The following is an 18,353-nucleotide window of genomic DNA, read 5'->3' on the forward strand; positions in this document are numbered from 1 at the left end:
TGGAAACTAGACCCCCTAAGGAACTTATCTAGATGCATAGTGAGCACTTTGAACCCCCAAGTGCTTCACAAAAGATTATAATGCAGTGCCGTGAAAATAAAAAATATTTTTTTTTCCCTCAAAAATTTTTTTAGTGTGCAATTTTTTATTTTCACAAGGGTACCAGGAGAAACTGGACCACAAAAGTTGTTGTCCAGTTTGTCCTGAGTACGCTGGTACCCCATATGTGGGGGGGGACCACTGTTTGGGCACACGTCGGGGCTTGGAAGAGAAGTAGTGACATTTTGAAATGCTGACTTTGATGGAATGGTCTGCGGACATCATGTTACATTTGCAGAGCCCCTGATGCACCTAAACTGTGGAAACTCCCCACAAATGACCCCATTTTGGAAACTAGACCCCCTAAGGAACTTATCTACATTTGAGGTGAGCACCTTGAACCCCCAAGTGCTTCACAGAAGTTTATAACGCAGAGCCGTGAAAATAAAATATCATTTTTTTCCTAAAAAAATGATTTTTAGCCAGCAATTTTTTTTTCCACAAGGGTAACAGGATAAAATGGACCACAAAAGTTGTTGTCCAGTTTTTCCTGAGTATGGTGGTACCCCATATGTGGGTGGTGACCACTGTTTGGGCACACGTCGGGGCTCGGAAGGGAAGTAGTGACATTATGAAATGCTGACTTTGATGGAATGGTCTGCGGGCGTCATGTTACATTTGCAGAGCCCCTGATGTACCTAAACTGTGGAACCCCCCCACAAGTGACCCCATTTTGGAAACTAGACCACCCAAGGAACTTATCTAGATGTGTGGTGAGCACTTTGAACCCCCAAGTGCTTCACAGTTTCTAACGCAAAGCTGTGAAAATAAAAAATGATTTTTTTTCCTCAAAAAATGATTTTTTAGCTCGCAAATTTTTATTTTCACAAGGATAACAGAAATTGGACCCCAAAAGTTGTTGTCCAGTTTGTCCTGAGTACGCTGATACCCCATATGTGGGGGGGAACCATTGTTTGGGCACACGTAAGGGCTGAGAATGGAAGTAGTGACGTTTTGAAATGCAGACTTTGATGGAAAGGTCTGCGGTCGTCATGTTACATTTGCAGAGCCCCTGATGTACCTAAACTGTGGAAACCCCCCCCCCACAAGTGACCCCATTTTGGAACCTAGACCTTCCAAGGAACTTATCTAGATGTCTGGTGAGCACTTTGAACCCCCAAGTGCTTCACAGAAGTTTATAACGCAGAGACGTGAAAATAAAAAAATCATTTTTTTTCCACAAAAATAATTTTTTAGCCCCCAATTTTTTATTTTCCCAAGGGTAGCAGGAGAAATTAGACCACCAAAGTTGTTGTGCAATTTTTCCTGAGTACGCTGATACCCCATATGTTGGGGTAAACCACTGTTTGGGCACACGTCGGGGTTTGGAAGGGAGGGATCACCGTTTGACTTTTTGAACGCAAAATTGGCTGGAATCAATGGTTGCACCATGTCGCGTTTGGAGACCCCCTGATGTGCCTAAACAGTGGAAACCACTCAATTCTAACTCCAACCCTAACCCCAACACACCCCTAACCACAGCCCTAACCCCAACCCTAATCCCAACCCTAACCATAACCCTAACTCCAACACACCCCTAACCCTAATTCCAACCCTAACCCTAATTCCAACCCTAACCCTAGCCCTAACCCTAATTCCACTCTAACCCTAATTCCACCCTAACCCTAATTCCAACCCTAACCCTAATTCCAACCCTAATTCCAACCATAACCCTAATTCCAACCCTAACCCTAATTCCACTCTAACCCTAATTCCACCCTAACACTAATTCCAACCCTAACCCTAATTCCAACCCTAACCCTAATTCCAACCATAACCCTAATTCCAACCCTAGCCCCAACCCTCTTTCCAACCCTAACCCTAATGGAAAATAAAAATAATTTCTTTATTTTATTAGTTGTTCCTGCCTATGGGGGTGATAAACGGGGGGTTTATTTACTTTTCATTCTATTTTGATCACTGTGATAAACTCTCACAGTGATCAAAATAGAATGAATGAATCTGCAGCCAGCGGGCGCACTGCGCATGCGCCCGCTATTTTCCAAGACGGTGGCGCCCATGAAGCAGGACCGCGGGACACCGGGAGCAGGAGAGGGACATTGGAGGTACCGGGGGGGTTGGGGTGGGGGGGTCGGAAGGTGGGGAGTGCCTAGAGAAGGGGGAGGGGAGCAGATGATGACGGCGGCGGCACATTGCCGCCGTCAGTCGGTATCGGGGGCCGATCGGCCCCGTGAGTCGTGGGGGGGGGGGTCGGATCACGGTCTCCAGCCATGTCCGATGCTACTGCAGCATAGGCCATGGCTGGATTGTAATATTTCATCAATTTTCATTGATAAAATATTACTATCGCTCCGATTGGCTGTTTCACTTTTAACAGCCATTCAGAGCGATCGTAGCCACGTGGGGGCGAAGCCATGCCCCCTGTGGTGAAGAACAAAGCCCCCTGTATCTGCGGGTCCGATGACCTTTCAGTGACCCCGGTCACCCGACCCGCAGGGGGGCTTTAAAGTCATGACGCTACATAGGCGTCATGGGTCGTTTTGGCACGACTTTTCATGACGCCTATGTGACGTCAAAGGTCGTGAAGGGGTTAAAGGGGTTAACCACTACCATTATATTGATTACCTATCCATAGGATAGATTATTAAAAAAATAAGATCATAAGGGTCTGACACCCAGCAACATTACCGATCAGCCTTTACAAGATCCAGCCACACCCTGCTTGGATACTGCAAATCAGCTCCTTATCAAATTAATAATCATGAAAGTTCTTCTAGTCAAAATGTAATATTGTGCAACAAATAATGGACTTCACAGGTAAAAGCAATAACTTGTGTTTGAAGCAAAGTGTTGCAATCATACTGTTAAAAAAACATAACTACAATAACTACCATTCTCTGAAAACAAACAAAAAAAAAAAAAACACATTTCCAAAATTTAATTGAAACAAGAAAACATTAAATCTTACCTTAACTAAACAATTTGTATGCCCAGGGACAGAACCATTGACGTATATGATGTTGTGTTTCGTATTCACTCTCCACACCTAATTAAAAGAATAATACACAAATATTTTGATGGAAACTGAAAAAGGTTGCATTTTGGAGGACACTTTTTATTAAAACTGACCATGAAATCTTAACTAGAGAACAACGGACCTTAAGTGCATAAGAAGTCCTGTAGAAGTTTCCCAACGGACCAGGCATTTTTGTACCAGGGAAAACACGAGCTGGATTCTGTTGAGAAAAACATGAATGCATTCACTTAGAAAGTTCTTCAAAAATCAAATTTATATAAAAATAAAGTTTGTATTGATTATTCACTACTAAAATTATGGAGCAGCTAGCAAACGTGATAAATTGTTAAAATTGTCATGGTCACATGAATGCGTGCACAATTCGTATCAATTTAATTTTTTTTTTTTTTAAATAAAGTTCACTGAAGGATAACAACATTACACAATTGTTATAAAATAAGGAGTGACATTACTCCTTAGAATACCTGTCGAAGAATTCTTACCTAGCTAAATCAGACCTCCTTGCTTTGCAATGATGAAGGGCAAACACCCCCAAAACATTTGTACCCAAGTGTAGTTTCTGGTCTGCCTTTGTATCCTAAGTCATGTGGCAAAGCTCACTAAAGGGTTGAAATTGATTTTCCAAATTGCTACTTCCAGGAGGTGGAACTGGAGTTTCACTACTCTGCCTCTGTATGTTAGGAAAGGGTATATCTCAACAGAGATCCAAGCTTCAGAGAATGGTAGCTCTGTAGCAACTGTTGGGTATGAACACAAGGAGAGAAGAACAGAAAGGACACTATTGAAGGTGTTTACTATAGACCACCTGGACAGACTGAAGATATGGACAAACTATTTTTGCATAAGAGGTCTTTGTACTCAAAAAAGTACAGCATAGTGATCATGGGAGATTTTAATTATCCAGATATTTGTTGGGAAACGCTCTCAGGCAAAAGTAATGGGTCCAGGAAATTCTTGATCTCTTGTTGACAAGAAGGAAACAATGGAAGCATTTAAAGAGACCAGGATGGATGAACACAGAACTTAAACACTTGCTAAAAAGGAAAAAAAGAAATGTATATCAAATGGAATGAGGAGGGCATATCTAAAGAAGAATATAATGCTGTCTGCAGGGAACACAGGGCAAGTGTTAGAAGAGCTAAAGCCAGTAATGAAGCGAGGCTTGCAAGGGAGACAAAAGCAATATAAAAGGATTTGAGGAGTATATAAAAAAAATTAAGATCCTATAGGATTTTAATGCAAAGAGTGAAGTGGTAATGTTGACAAGGCCAAACTTTTACATTTCTATTTTGCATCTGTGTTGTCTAAGGCCGGTTTCACACTAGCGCTTTTTCAGCGCGCGCACGGCCGGGGGTAGCTCCGCCCCCGAGCCGGCTCTCTGCCCGGCGTGCCCGCCCCTTCCTTGTAGCGCCGCCTCCTAGCGGACAGCGGCGCCTGCGATCGGCGCACCCTATCTTTAGCATAGGGTGCGCCGATCGTGCGCAGGCCGTGCGCTAGTTGCGCTTTGACCTGCGCTGCGCACTTTTGACGGTGCGCCGTGCGCGCCAAAATCCGAAAAGTTTGATTTTGGCGCGCACGGCGCACCGTCAAAAGTGCGCAGCGCAGGTCAAAGCGCAACTAGCGCACGGCCTGCGCACGATCGGCGCACCCTATGCTAAAGATAGGGTGCGCCGATCGCAGGCGCCGCTGTCCGCTAGGAGGCGGCGCTACAAGGAAGGGGCGGGCACGCCGGGCAGAGAGCCGGATCGGGGGCGGAGCTACCCCCGGCCGTGCGCGCGCTGAAAATGCGCTAATGTGAAACCGGCCTTAGAGAGTAATTGCAACATCAACTGGTCTTCATGGTGCTATCGAAATAAAAGAATCCACACAACCTATAAACAGAGAGATGATGAGGGAACACATTAGCTAAATTTAAATGAATTTAAATCTCCTGGTCCAGATGAATTACATCCTAGGGTACTGAAAGAGTTAGCAGGGGAAATTACAGAACCACCAGCCAAAATCTTTAAAAAATCCTGGAAAACAGGAGAAGTCCCAGAAAATTGGAGAAGGGCAAATGGTATGTCTATCTTTAATAAAGGAAAGAAGAAGCCAGGAAATTACAGGCCAATGAGCCTTACTTCAATACCAGGAAAGATCTATGAACAAATTATTAAACAGCATGTAGGTAAGTACTTGGATAAGAATGCATTAATTAACCAAAGCCAGCATGGATTTGTAGCAAACAAGCCATGCTAGACTACTCTAATTACCTTCTATGATGGAATCACTGACTGGGTGGACCAGGGAAATGCGGTAGATATAGTATATTTCAAATTTGATAAAGTATTTCATACTTTTCTTATTGAAAAAAATGATCTATGATTCTATGATATTCCTTAGATCCCCTGTTAAAGGCCACTCACCCAGCCAAATCAAACTTCCTGTTTTGCACTAATTAGGGGCAAAGATCCTTAAGCAGGTGTCTGCAAATGAAGTGTCTGTTTTTTTTTTTAAAATCATGAATAATGTGTTAATATGGTGAGAGGGGCCCGTTCCAAATCTCGCACCAGGGCCCATCAGACTTTAGTTATACCACTGTTTACAACAGTACTTGAAGGGAATCTGTCACCTCATTCATGCTGCCCAAACTGTGGGAGATTATGCTGCAGCTTCAAGCAACTCTACAGTCACACAGCTCAGTAGTGCTGTGTAATTTGTTTCATGCCATTTGCCAATTCTGTCTTTGTGATACACAGAGAAAAAAGAGATTTTCCTCTGTCACTGTGTACGATATATATCATAGTAACTTGTCTTCCACTAATTCAGTGAGAAGTAAAAATAATAAAGCCCACAGTGGGTAAATTTCGTGGAAAATGCAGGAAACAGGCATATAATGGCCAGAAGTAAAGTTTTTCCTTGTGTATACACACACACATACGATAGCTTATTTAAAAAAAATTCTGAAATGACAGGTATGCTTTAAAGGTGTACCTTGGGGAGATTAAAAAAAAAAATGTTTGTACTGGCCCTGCCCTCGAGCTATAAAGATTAAATACCCAGTGCAATTCTATTATCTACAGAACACTTGTAATTCCATGTGACAGAAGCTGCTCCTCACAGCTCCCCCCTCAAATCCTGGACAATAAGTCACACACCAGTGTTCATCTCCCTACTGTAAGGGCCCCGTTACATTTAGCGATGCACCAGCGATCCCGACAACGATATGACCCGTCAGGATCACTGGTGCATCACTAAATGGTCGCTAGTGAGCTGCCAAACAGGCAGATCGCAGCAGCGGTCGTTACTTACCTATCAGACGCGGCGATGATGACGTCCTCCGCCCGCGTCGCTAGTCAACGCCAGCAGTAAGCTGCCGCCGAGAAACGGCCCAGGACGTTCTCGCGCGATCAGCGATAGCCAGCGGTGGAGCCGGTCGGAGGTAAGTATCACATGTAGTGATATCGCTAGCAATATCGCTGCTGCGTCACAAAATCGGTGACGCTTTAGCGATATCGCTATGTGTAAAGCCCCCTTAACAGCCAGTCTAAGGTGAGGGGGGCATGGCCACCCTCCCTGTTCTTTACATAGAAACATCTATTATCAGGAGACCTGATGACAGTAACAGCAGGGAGCTTCACACTGATATAACGTCTTAAACAGTTGGGGTGAACAGTGAAGAGCAGCTCTTTTCACATCAACCCCTCCCTGGCTGACCCCCACCCTCCCCGATGTCTAGTAGCAGCCAGCCCCCTGATAGAAAATATCCACTGCAGGGCTACTAACAGGGAGCAGGCCGTGCTCCCACCACCACCCCCCGGACTGAAGACAAGGAGGCTATCACGGGGCGATGTGCTCCTTATAATATCTGTGGCCATGACACCTCTTCTCGGACTGACTATTAATCACAGTGGAGAGCTTCACACTGCTGTACAACATAATGTCCCAGACAGGAAGGGGGAGCAGTAAGGAGTAGCTCCTGTTACACAGAATTACAAGTGTTATAAAGATAATAGAAGGGCACTGGGCAGGTCATGTTTATAGTTTATGAGGACAGGGACAGTACAATTTTTTTTTTCATCTCCCCTTCAATAAGTAAAAAAAAAAAAAAAAAAAAAAGCATATTATCCCCCATACACCATCAGACTTATTTATTGACTTACACCAGCAGCAATAGCTCCAGGCCTACGATGTGTTTTAGTCTGTCCATGAGATGCTGGCTGGCCTTTAAATCCCCATCTCTTCATGACTCCTTGAAATCCTTTACCAATTCTGAAAGAAAAGGAAACATAGAAAGTAATTTTTCAGTTATGTTTTAGAATAAAAAAATTGTAACCATAACACGTTAGTATATATCTGAGATTAATTACACAGTGTCGCGAAATTGTTCTGGATTTAGATGACAAAAAGTACCTATACAGTGCAGTTTATCCCAAATTCACATGGAAAATAGTTAGCAAAAATGATTCAGTTATGTACTTCAGAAATAAAATTTATGTTACAGAAAACAAGTCCTAAAAACGGAGAAATAAAAAATTGCTTTTGGAATACGATGATGACGTAAACGAGAACATCACTTGGTTCTTAATCTTAGCACAAAATGACGTACATTTGAGCTGCAGTTAGAATGTGTGGATAGGGTTAAGGAGTTGAGCTACATATACATGCGGTAGATGCAGGCTATGTTACAGAGCCAACATGTGTCTGACAGAAGACACAGGTCCTGAGCTTTTAACAATTTAAATACCACAGTCAACCAATGATAGTGGCATTTAAATGAAATTGCTGACGCGCTACAGCACATCAGCCCTCAACGACACGATCGCGGTGCACAGATGAATTGTCATGGCAGTCAGCGATCTACTAAAGGATCCTGTCACTGTCATCTTGGTACTGATGTGAAGCTCAGCCATATATGCAGTATAAGTAATCAGACAAAGATTTTAGTCCCCTAAGTTGACTTAAAATAAAGGGAAAAAAAGAATAATGTCAAAAATATAAAAAAAATTTAAGGAAATCCGTCACCAGGTTTTTGCCACCTAATCCGAGAACAGCATAATGTAGAGACAAATACTCTGATTCCAGCGATGCGTCGCTTACTGGGCTGTTTGTTGTAGTTTTAATAATCTGCTGTTGATTATACAGTGTATCACTAGCGTACTTGTGAACCTGCTGGAATGTAGTCTACCATATTCAAGAGCTCTGTTTAACCCTATCTCTGATTGCCAGCATTCTGCGTATACTGTGCATAGGCAGAAAGTTGTGAATCAGAAGTGTGTGGGTGGGGCTATACAGAGCTCAGCAATCAGAGATCTGGTAGATCTGCAGCAGAGAAAATTGTAGCATGCAGACTGCCGTGTAATACATCACTAGACTTAAAAAAACAAAACAAAACAAAAAAAAACACAACACGTGTTGAGTCTCTGGTCTATTAAAATCTAAAATACAGTAAAAGTAGAGAGACAAGAAATCAAATGCCAAATGATAGCTTTTTTAGACATCACTCCATCCTAAATGTAATGCAAAACAATCAAAACGTCATAAGATGTAACTAAATTGGTTGGGGGAGTGCATCTATAAGTTTGCAGGAAAGTTGCAGAGTTACTTGTACTAGAGCTTGAGATTTCTTTCTAGTTTTGCGTTTCAATATTCACCATTGTGAAATATTCCTACTATGGAAGAAACTACAACTGGCTGGTAGGAAACTGTCCCAAAGGCGGAGTCAGTTTATTAGTGACCATTTACAAACAATTGCTGTGCCCAATAACTAGGTAATCAGAAAATCTGACTGTTTCTCAGGTGCATATAAGCTGGCATCAGGTGCCATAAATTAGGTCAGTGACATAGCATGCAGCATTTAATTGTTCACTGTAACATTACAAATGCGTTGTACGTATCTGCTTTGTTCTGAAGCCTGTACTGTAATGGAGCAGTGCTGAACAGCAGTAAAATGCCAATTAGGGCACGCCGCGACCAAGGTTCTTTACTGCTGCTTCGGTAAATATATGGATGTATTCTAGCAGGCATGATGCCCACTGGGAGAGCTCACCTGATGATGCCAACCTAAGCAGAGAAAGTGCTCATTATATAATGGCACACAGAGCGGAGAAAGCTGGATGTCCTCAATTAATTGGATCTCTCTGTGGCTTTCTTCCTTTATTGTATGCTAAACATGCACTATATGTTTCGGTTTTTAGAATAATTCATATATACACTAACACTGATTAATTTGTCAATGTGATTAATTTGTTAATGTGAACCTACAAAGATTCAAAGTCTAAAAAAAATGGGGGAAAAAAAACCCAAGACCGTCTGTATTCCATTTCTGAAAAACCTGAATGACAACCAATATGGCAGGAATGCCTGTCTCCCAGCCTTCCAAGACCCTTTTCAGGTATCCGTTTTTCATGTCCTCTCCCCTTTTACATGGATGAGGAAACCACAGTTTTGGTGGCGATACACATGGGGTCCTCATTTCCTCATCTTATTATTGTCTACCTCACTGGTTCTTTGGTTTTTACACTGTCATTTATTTTCTAAATGCTTTATGCTCATTTGAACTGGTGAATGGGTTGCACTGGCACTCTCTCATTTTCTATTATTACTTCTTTTCTGTGGGAGTTATTTAAGGTAATTATTTTTATTTGTGGTTATTAGACTTTGATATTGTCCTTTTCATGTCAGGTTAACCATCACTTCATGATGTTAGAACATTTCTACTGATAGATGTGTTAGTTAAGTATTCAACATATCCTGTTTATTGCACTTACTTTGGCAGATGAGGATAAGTGTTTGCTCTATTGGGGGCACACCTAGTTTTGTAAATGTAGCCTATTGGCATTTTTATTGTTTTTATACTTTTGTCTTGTCATACCAATAAAAATAAGATTAGGAGCATACATGCTACTTAAGATTGCCAGATTTACTAACTGGTGTGCTACTCTTAGGGTATGTGCACACGATGCGGATTCTGCTGCGGTTCCGCAGCGTTTCTGCACCTGCGGGTCCGCAGCAGATTCTGCTGCGCTGTACAGTACCTTTATTTCCTATGGAAATAAAAAAAAGCTGTGCACATGCTGCGTTTTTTTCCGCGCGGTTTTGCTGCGGTTTACAAACCGCAGCATGTCAATTGTTTGGTGCAGAAACGCTGCAATTTTACACCTCATCCTTTATGAGGTGTAAAACCGCAGGGCAAGACCGCAGATAAACCGCAGGACTTTTGTCCTGCGGATTTACCTGCGGTTTTCTCTACAAAATCCGCACCCCCAAAAAACTACGTGTGCACATAGCCTTAAAGTGAACCTGTCAGCAGGATTGTGCACAGTAACCTACACAGTGTCAGGTTGGCGCCTTTATACTGAATAAAATGATACCTTGGTTGATGAAATCCGTCTTGAGGCTGATACTTAGGGTGTGTGCACCGCTTACAAGAAGCATCCCATTCATTTTAATGAATTCTGCACTTTTTGTGCATATTGATTAGTATTTTCCGCGAAAAAAACTCACTGCGGTAAAAAACGGAAAAATCCACATTTCTAACTATTTTCTATGAGATTGGGGATGCTCCGGGAAAAAAAACATAAAAAACACGCAAAGATTGCACGGAAAACGTGTGGAAAAACAAAAACGCGTTTTCTGGGAAGGAGTCCGGTTTTCAGTCAGGAATTTTCTGCATACGTGGGTACATAGCCTCAATCTTTATTTTCAGTTTTGATCCCTCACTGACCTGCCCCCTAGTTAACATAATATACATAGTGAAAAAATAAAAACCTTTCTGTAGGCAGGTGCCAGACGTGGCATCTGCGCTGCAGCATAATGGCATGCATACTATGTTTATAATTATTATGGCTTAGGTTTATCATGATATTTAAAAAAAACAAACTTCCAATTGAAAATGTCACCAGCCGTGCCTGCGCAGTAGCTGCTGTCAGTGTACATAAAGGTGATTCAATAGGTGCTACTGCGCATGCGGCAAAATCTTGCTAGAGAAATAAAAAAATTCTTCCTCCAAGATTTGCAACTGGAATATTTCGTTCAATGATATCTAGGATGTGGTATTTTAGTGTTCCCTTTATTTTTTTGAGCGGTGTAGATCTCCCTGAGAATCTGACTCCAGAGCTTATTTAACACATTACCAGTTAGAAGTGCAATGGCTAGAACACGGATTTCTTATGGAAGTCAGTTGCAATGTTCGGAGTTCCGGGAGAGAGGGAGAACAAACTCAAAAGTTAAGGTCCCCATTGTTTTCAATGGGGTTCAGGTTCTGGTTTAAGTACAACTGAACTTTGGAATAAAGTTTGGGTGGGGTACAAGAACCCGAACTTCCATAGGTCTGCTCATCCCTAGTAATGGCCGCTCTCCTGATCTCAATGCAGAGCTGTGTGTGATTATAACGGACACATCTGCAGTTTCCTCTCAGCTTCAGCCTCCATCTCACAGGCAGACAGGGTTACACTATTGCTGCAATAAAGAAGACATGTGAGAGCTGCAAAAATGTGTAATGAAACAAAGGTCAGTTCTGCTGTTCTGTGTTAGTTACTTGTCTCACACTGGTAACTCGCCCGTTTAATCAAAATAAGCACTGCAGGCGGATTCTCCCATAGTTCTTAACAGCTCGTTTAGATACGAGAAAAACAACGTTGGATCACAGATATCAAGGTATCATTTTATGCAGCTTCCCAAGACCTACATGTCCATATAGATAACTTAGGAAGGTTGATACTACTGACAGATTCCCTTTACAGGGAAAATATGAGCCGATTCATGCTGGCTGAATGACGGGCAGCATGAATCAGAGACCAGCTCTTGCGTTCTAAACATCTATATTTTAAACTGAAACAGCAGAGAAAAAACACAATTGAAACTAAAGTTGGGAACACGATAACTCGACAGCGAGACAAGTCCACTTATGATCTCCTCAGACTGACAGGTCTCTCCCCCATCTGTATAGGAAAAGATCTGACAGAGTGGGCAGAGATCTGTCTTTGACTAATCACGTTGTCCCCGGCCTCACTTTCCATTATGTTTCGGATATAGATGTTTTGAATGCAGGCGCCTCCGATTGATGGTGACAAAACGACCTTTCACAATAGCCGATGGTTACACCTCACCTTCTCCTCCCCATCTGTACAATGACCGTTACCCAATTCAGATTCTGTAAGAACAGGAAGATTCAGCCTAATACCGTATTAGGCCTAATAGCTGGTGTGAAAATAGCAATATTTTTTTTACAATGACATTGAAAATTAAAAAAAAAAAAAAAAAAAAAAATGCATTTAACATTAAAACTTGACTGATAGGTCTTTTTCAGATTAAACTTTTTTTTATATAAAATTCTGGATTATTCTTCATGATTGAAAAAATAAATTAGGATAATTAAAGTTTATATGTTGTGCCTTTTCAATACATTATTATATAATTATAACAACAATGGCATGGATATTATTTGAGTACAGGATCACTGCCATTTGATATACCATATGTATATCTACAATTAAACATGCAGTTTTATATCCGGCTCGATCAGTGGTTCCCAAACTCCAGTCCTCGTGGACCCCACAGGTCATGTTTTCAGGATTTCCATAGTGTTACATATGTGAGAGAATTCCTGATGCCTTGATGATACTTCCATCACCTGTGAAATACTGAGGAAATCCTGAAAACATGACCTGTTGGGGTCCGTGAGGATTGGAGTTTGGGAACCACTGGGCTAGATCAACAAGTATAATGACGACTCGTGTAGTTACAACAGATTAGATAACATTTGCTTAGAACAATGCCTCAAACTAAATATGAGATATTAAAATCATTTGGAGACCAAATACAGAACAAAGGATTTTTCCTGCCATAAAATGACAGTCCGTGCCAGCCAAATCAGACGTCTCACTGCCAGTGCCAAGGCAAATATTTAACTTGGGGATAAACAAAGAAAAAAAAAGGACAAAAAAACAAAACAGCTACCAAAAGTGACTTGGTTATTCCAATTCATATAAAAAACCACGTACTTTAACACAGGAGTAGTATTTACAAGTAAGCTCTGTGAGACAAAGTGATGAGGCTGAGAGATCATCTTTCAATAGGATTTCAGAGGACTCCACACACAAGATCTAACAGTAGATAATGCCGAGTATTAGGGCCCCGTCACACATAGCGACTCACCAGCGATCCCGACAACGATATGAATTTGTCAGGATCGCTGGTATGTTGCTACATGATCGCTGGTGAGCTGCCAAACAGGCACCAGTGACGACGAGCGCGCGGCGTCACTGTGTACCTTAGATACCAGCGCGCTGGTGCAGGGAGCTGATAACCAAGGTAAACAGCGGGTTTCTAACAGCCGCGCGGCACTTAGAATCCCGCTGTTTACCTTGGTTACCAGCTCCAGCTCGCTGGTCTCCCGCCTGCCACATGCAGCGATGCGTGCTGGCCAGCGGGAGACCAACAATCAAAAAAATGTCCAGGCCATTCAAGGACGATCAGCTAGCGAGATCGCTGTGTGTGACGGGGGCTTTAGACAGGAGATTGCAGGCACATCAGCTTCAGGCTTAGCAAAGTGTTTAAGAGCTTAAAAGTTTCAAATGTTCTGCCTGTAATCAGCTGTACATGAACATGTGCAAGACACCATGTGCTGAAAACTCATGGAAATAAGCACCTATATAGCACTGAATGCAACCGAACAATACACAATATAAATAAGAAATAGAAAACTACAGATTCATCTAAAATTACCATATGCATGTAAACAGCATAAATAAACTGGTTTATACTATCCAGATTTTTTTTCTATGGGTCTAAGAACTAACAGGCAGGTAGTTGCTAACTACTTGCTTGTTGTGCCTGATGCCGACTTCTGCTGACATAGAGCAGAGACAACAGAGCAGAGGCTTCTCTTCCACTCTGCTCTGTTGATGGGATGTGACGGTGGACATCATGCTGATTGACAGCCGCCTCCCGCTGCCTGATTGTAGCAAACTGGCTGTCAATCAGCATGACGTCAGCAGTCACATCCCACTGACAGAGCAGCCTGGAAGAGAAAGAGCTACTATGTTGACATGGAACAGTCGGTGACCAGTCTTAAGCCAGCACTGGGTAGAACAAGCAGGTAGTTGACTTTGTTAGCACCTACCTGCTTTTTTTTTTTACTACAGGACTATAAACTAATAGTCCTGCACTACTCCTTTTAACGAAGTACAAACTTCAATGTCTAGTAGATGGACACAGGAAGGTCTTGAGACAGGTCTAGAGAATGGCCTGACAGGAGGATCCCCCCCTCCGTCAATCATACACCCTTGATTTTGAGGTCACATTGACCATTAAAAAAAAAAAAGTGAAAACAAATGTTTTAAAGATTTATTCTTGCTTCTGGAGAGATATAGTAAATATGAAGGGAATATAGGTGCATATAAAGGCATCTACCTAGACGCATATAGATAGCTGTTTATGGTTGGGTACAGCAGTCATATTGAACCATTAATGCCAAAAAAATCTGTGGTATGCACATATGGGTCAGCAGCAAGGCCCAACCATTGTACTGATGGCTACACTTACACTGTAGAGGCAATACTGTCTGAAATACAAGGATTTTATAGCTACAAACTGCACTTATGTGAAAAAACAGGCTGCAATGGACAATAAATGATGAGGTGCTTGGCTGTGCCCGTAACATTTGTTTTTTTCATTTGTAGTCAAGCATTGTGTCTAAAGATTATTTTCTTTTACTCACTTTATTGAAAAGTAATGTGAACTTGTGCAAACAGTAAGTACAAATAATCCTCACATATTACAATACCAAGACATATTGCACAAAAAATAGCACTTTTTCAACCATACAGAGAAAAATAGCTGTAATATAAAATAAAAACACTTTAAAATCATGTTGCAGGTTTCCTTCAAGCACTGTACACTACTGGCACAGGGCAGTGGTGACCTTACTGTATAGTAGCGACACAGAGCAGTGGTGAACTTACTGTATAGTACCGGCACAGAGCAGTGGTGACCTTACTGCACAGTACTGGCACAAAGCAGTGGTGACCTTACTGTATAGTAGCGACACAGAGCAGTGGTGAACTTACTGTATAGTACCGGCACAGAGCAGTGGTGACCTTACTGTATAGTAGCGACACAGAGCAGTGGTGAACTTACTGTATAGTTCCGGCACAGCGGAGTAGTGACCTTACTGTATAGTACCGGCACAGAGCAGTGGTGACCTTACTGCACAGTACCGGCACAAAGCAGTGGTGACCATACTGTATAGTAGCGACACAGAGCAGTGGTGAACTTACAGTATAGTTCCGGCACAGCGGAGTAGTGACCTTACTGTATAGTACCGGCACAGAGCAGTGGTGACCTTACAGTATAGTACCAGCACAGAGCAGTGGTGACCTTACAGTATAGTACCGGCACAGAGCAGTGGTGACCTTACTGTATAGTACTGGCACAGAGCAGTGGTGACCTTACTGTATAGTACTGGCACAGAGCAGTGGTGACCTTACTGTATAGTACCGGCACAGAGCAGTGGTGACCTTACTGTATAGTACCGGCACAGAGCAGTGGTGACCTTGCTGTATAGTAGCGACAACAGTGGTGACCTTATTGTATAGTAGCGACACAGAGCAGTGGTGAACTTACTGTATAGTTCCGGCACAGCGGAGTGGTGACCTTACTGTATAGTTCTGGCACAGAGCAGTGGTGACCTTACAGTATAGTACCGGCACAGAGCAGTGGTGACCTTACAGTATAGTACCGGCACAGAGCAGTGGTGACCTTACGGTATAGTACCAGCACAGAGCAGTGGTGACCTTACTGTATAGTACCAGCACAGAGCAGTGGTGACCTTACTGTATAGTACCGGCACAGAGCAGTGGTGACCTTACTGCACCTTACTGGCACAAAGCAGTGGTGACCTTACTGTATAGTACCGGCACAGAGGAGTGGTGACCTTACGGCACAGTACTGGCACAGAGCAGAGGTGACTTTACTGTACAGTTCCGGAACAGAGCAGTGGTGACCTTACTGCACAGTACCGGCACAGAGCTCCACCCCTCTCCTGTCTACTTAGAATAGTAATGGGAAAGTCTGTCATCGCTGAATACATATTTCCTCATAAATTGTAGCTTGCGACCATAGCCCTCACTCCTCTTGGTATCTGTTGAATTATGTGTTACGCTGTAATGCTTTGTCTGTACAAGTTCCCTCTGAATTGTGAAGTGCTGTGGAATATGTTGGCGCTGTAGAAATAAAAATTAGTATACTGTGTTGTATGGGGCTTAGCACTGTCCTGTCAGTGGTGCAGAGCTTGAGAAAACAACGACGTAATTTGTATGAAAATAAGGAGTATTTATGCGAGTGTAATGCACGTTGTCCCATACCCACCAGTAGCCGGTTTCACCTGTTTTCCGCCTTTCTTTGGCACCATGGTAGTGAAGTTGTGACCTGCCAAATCACATTGGTTTGGTTGCTGTGCGAAGTGGAGGTCACTTTTTAAAGTCTTCTCAATGGCTGCCTATGACAATTCAGAGCCAGGTTCTGCGACCAGTCCATGCATTGTGATCCGTGCTTCGACTGAATTGCAAGGACGTCTACATGAGCCCTAAGGTTGTATTTTTCTTTTCTTTCTTTTTTTAATAATATCTAAATCGACTAAAACAAAACTGAATCGTTTTGCAGTATTATCAATAGCATAATATGTCAAATATTATCTTAGTGGCTAGTGTATAATTCAGGTGCTTTACAAATAAAATAGGTATACAGAATATATTATGGTAAATTTATCTGATTTTTTGAAAAAATCTGGGTAGGAATACATAATGTGTTCCTTTAAAACAGAGAATGTCAAATTTAGAAAAAAAAAAAGCCCAACATAACCTTAGAGAAAAGTCCAATCAATTATAGTCAAGTTCTTTCTACATCTCTTCTCCCAAGAGTTAGGTTAATCAGGCTCCCTGGAGAATTGTATGCATTCATATGTAAAAGTACAATAAAAAGACTGCAAAAAAGGAAGATATACTGGGTATTTTCCTTACTTAAAGAATCTATGTACATGGATCACGATATAACCACTGATCGTTTAAATGTCTGTTTACGCAGGGAGGCCAAAGTACAGGGTTTGGACAAAATAATGGAAACACCTTACGTTTTGGCATCATAATCTTCGAACATGTTATAAACATGCTAACTGTGACATATGGTAATGTTTTGTAGTTGATTATTTGTGTTATGTGAGATGTGTATGCAAATTAACTGTTTGTTTTGCAGAATTGTAAGAACATTGATGAAAACCTGATACCAATGGCAGACCTCTCGGATTTTCAAAGAGGCCAAATTGTTGGTGCTCGTATGGCAGGCGCTAGTGTAACAGAAAGTGCCCGAATGCTTGGCGTGTCAAGAGGTACTGTCTTCAAAGTAATGACTGCGTATGAAAGAGAAGGAAAAACGTCCGCAGCAAAGCACAGGTCCGGCCGAAAGTCGAAGTTGACTGAGAGAGACCGACAGACTCTAAAGTGAATTGGGAGAGAGGATCGCAAGACCACGGCTCCGAAAATTACTGCTGAGCTCAATGAACACCTACAGAACCCAGTTTCCACGAAAAAATGTTCGTCAGGAGCTGCACAAATCTGGATTCCACGGAAGAGCTGCAATTCGAAAACCGCTGTTCTCAATGACAAATGTTTCCAAGCGTTTAGAGTGGTGTAGAAACCTCCAAAATAGGTCCCTCAAGTAGTGGAAACGTGATATTCTCAGACGAATCGTTTACCCTATTTCCGACCTCCGGCCGAGTGTACGTTTGGAGATAGCCGAAAGAAACATTCCATCCAGACTGCCTTCTCCCAACTGTAAAACATGGCTGAGGTTCTGTGATGATCTGGGGTGCTCTTTTGTGGAGATCCGCCGGGCCAAAGATATCCCTTCATGGAAGAATTAACAGCCGCTATTATTTAGGCATTTTGGGCGACCAAGTGCATCCTATGGTTCAAGCACTGTTCCCGGAGGGGAACGCCATCTTTCAGGATGATAGTGCACCAATTCATACTGCTAGAATCGTTAAAGCATGGCACGAGGAACATTGTAATGAAGTTGAGCATCTCATCTGGCCTTCACAATCCCCAGACCTCAACATTATTGAGCATTTATGTCCGATTTTAGAGATTCAAGTTAGATGTCGATTTCCGCCCCCATCATTGCTCAAAGAACTGGAGGGTGTTTTAACTGAAGAATGGGCTACAATTCCCACCTTATATGAATCCATACCTCGGAGAATTGAGGCTGTAATCGCCGCAAA

At 42.3% G+C, this 18,353-nt stretch overlaps 1 protein-coding gene across 1 annotated transcript in view; it reads right to left on the reverse strand.

Moving 5' to 3' along the window:
* The window catches only part of MRPL3 (mitochondrial ribosomal protein L3), a 153,226-nt gene that overhangs the window by 20,920 nt on the left and 113,953 nt on the right, over nt 1-18,353 (reverse strand). Inside the window, exons 7-9 of the mRNA XM_073569428.1 lie at nt 7,240-7,348; nt 3,219-3,296; nt 3,029-3,106 (exon numbers count right to left, since the gene is read on the reverse strand). Of these exons, the coding sequence (XP_073425529.1) occupies nt 3,029-3,106; nt 3,219-3,296; nt 7,240-7,348 (265 nt within the window). The remainder of the gene's footprint in view (nt 1-3,028; nt 3,107-3,218; nt 3,297-7,239; nt 7,349-18,353) is intronic.

Source organism: Dendrobates tinctorius, unplaced genomic scaffold, assembly GCF_039654945.1.
Source record: "Dendrobates tinctorius isolate UK_male_01 unplaced genomic scaffold, ASM3965494v1 ptg000005l, whole genome shotgun sequence".
NCBI lineage: Eukaryota > Metazoa > Chordata > Amphibia > Anura > Dendrobatidae > Dendrobates > Dendrobates tinctorius.